This window comes from Lottia gigantea (assembly GCF_000327385.1).
Source record: "Lottia gigantea unplaced genomic scaffold LOTGIsca_336, whole genome shotgun sequence".
Classification (NCBI taxonomy): domain Eukaryota; kingdom Metazoa; phylum Mollusca; class Gastropoda; family Lottiidae; genus Lottia; species Lottia gigantea.
This window is the reverse complement of record NW_008709132.1, coordinates 48255-49371: the sequence shown is the minus strand read 5'-3', so window position 1 is coordinate 49371 and position 1117 is coordinate 48255. Positions and strand designations below refer to the sequence as shown.

Genomic DNA, 1117 nt, shown 5'->3' with positions numbered 1-1117 from the left:
AATATAACCAATAACAAAATATAACCAATAACAAAATATAAACAACAAAATATAAACAACAACAAAATATAAACAATAACAAAATATAAACAATAACAAAATATAAACAACAACAAAATATAAACAATAACAAAATATAAACAATAACAAAATATAAAGAATAACAAAATATAAACAACAACAAAATATAAAGAATAACAAAATATAAACAACAAAATATAAACAATAACAAAATATAAACAATAACAAAATATAAACAATAACAAAATATAAACAACAACAAAATATAAACAAGAACAAAATATAAACAATAACAATAGTTAGAAAATATTTGGTATTATAGCTTATAGATATCAGTTTAATACTAAATATTACATTGAAGGGACTAGAAAAGAAAGAAACAGCTATATTTTACAAAGATAACAACTTAGATTCTCTTGGTATTGATCTTTCCTAAACTATCTGTAGCTTGGGTCAACTTGTCATATGCCAACCAAGAATAGAACCTACAGACACCATTTGTCTGACAAAACCAAGTATAAACTAAAAAAACCTTCAAGTTCTAATGAAGAGAATGATTGAAACTAACTTACCATCAATAAACCACGTGTTTCGTAAGTTGGTAACTGTTCTTGACATATACTATCGAACTGTTCCAATATCTACAAATATCATTCCAATATCACAAATATCATTCCAATATCACAAATATCATTCAAATATCACAAATATCATTCAAATATCACAAATATCATTCAAATATCATTCAAATATCATTCAAACATCACAAATATCATTCCAATATCACAAATATCATTCCAATATCACAAATATCATTCAAATATCATTCAAATATCATTCAAATATCACAAATATCACAAATATCATTCAAATATCACAAATATCATTCAAATATCACAAATATCATTCAAATATCATACAAATATCACAAATATCATTCAAATATCATACAAATATCACAAATATCATTCAAATATCATTCAAATATCACAAATATTCAAATATCACAAATATCATTCAAATATCATTCCAATATCACAAATATCATTCCAATATCACAAGTATCATTCAAATATCACAAATATCATTCAAATAT

The 1117-nt window shown here is 22.2% G+C and overlaps 1 protein-coding gene across 1 annotated transcript in view; it reads right to left on the bottom strand.

Moving 5' to 3' along the window:
• Positions 1-1117, bottom strand: part of LOTGIDRAFT_239571 (hypothetical protein) — a gene marked incomplete at both ends in the record, with an annotated part of 13018 nt that overhangs the window by 3472 nt on the left and 8429 nt on the right. Inside the window, one exon of the mRNA XM_009058371.1 lies at positions 594-662. Within this exon, the coding sequence (XP_009056619.1) occupies positions 594-662 (69 nt within the window). The remainder of the gene's footprint in view (positions 1-593; positions 663-1117) is intronic.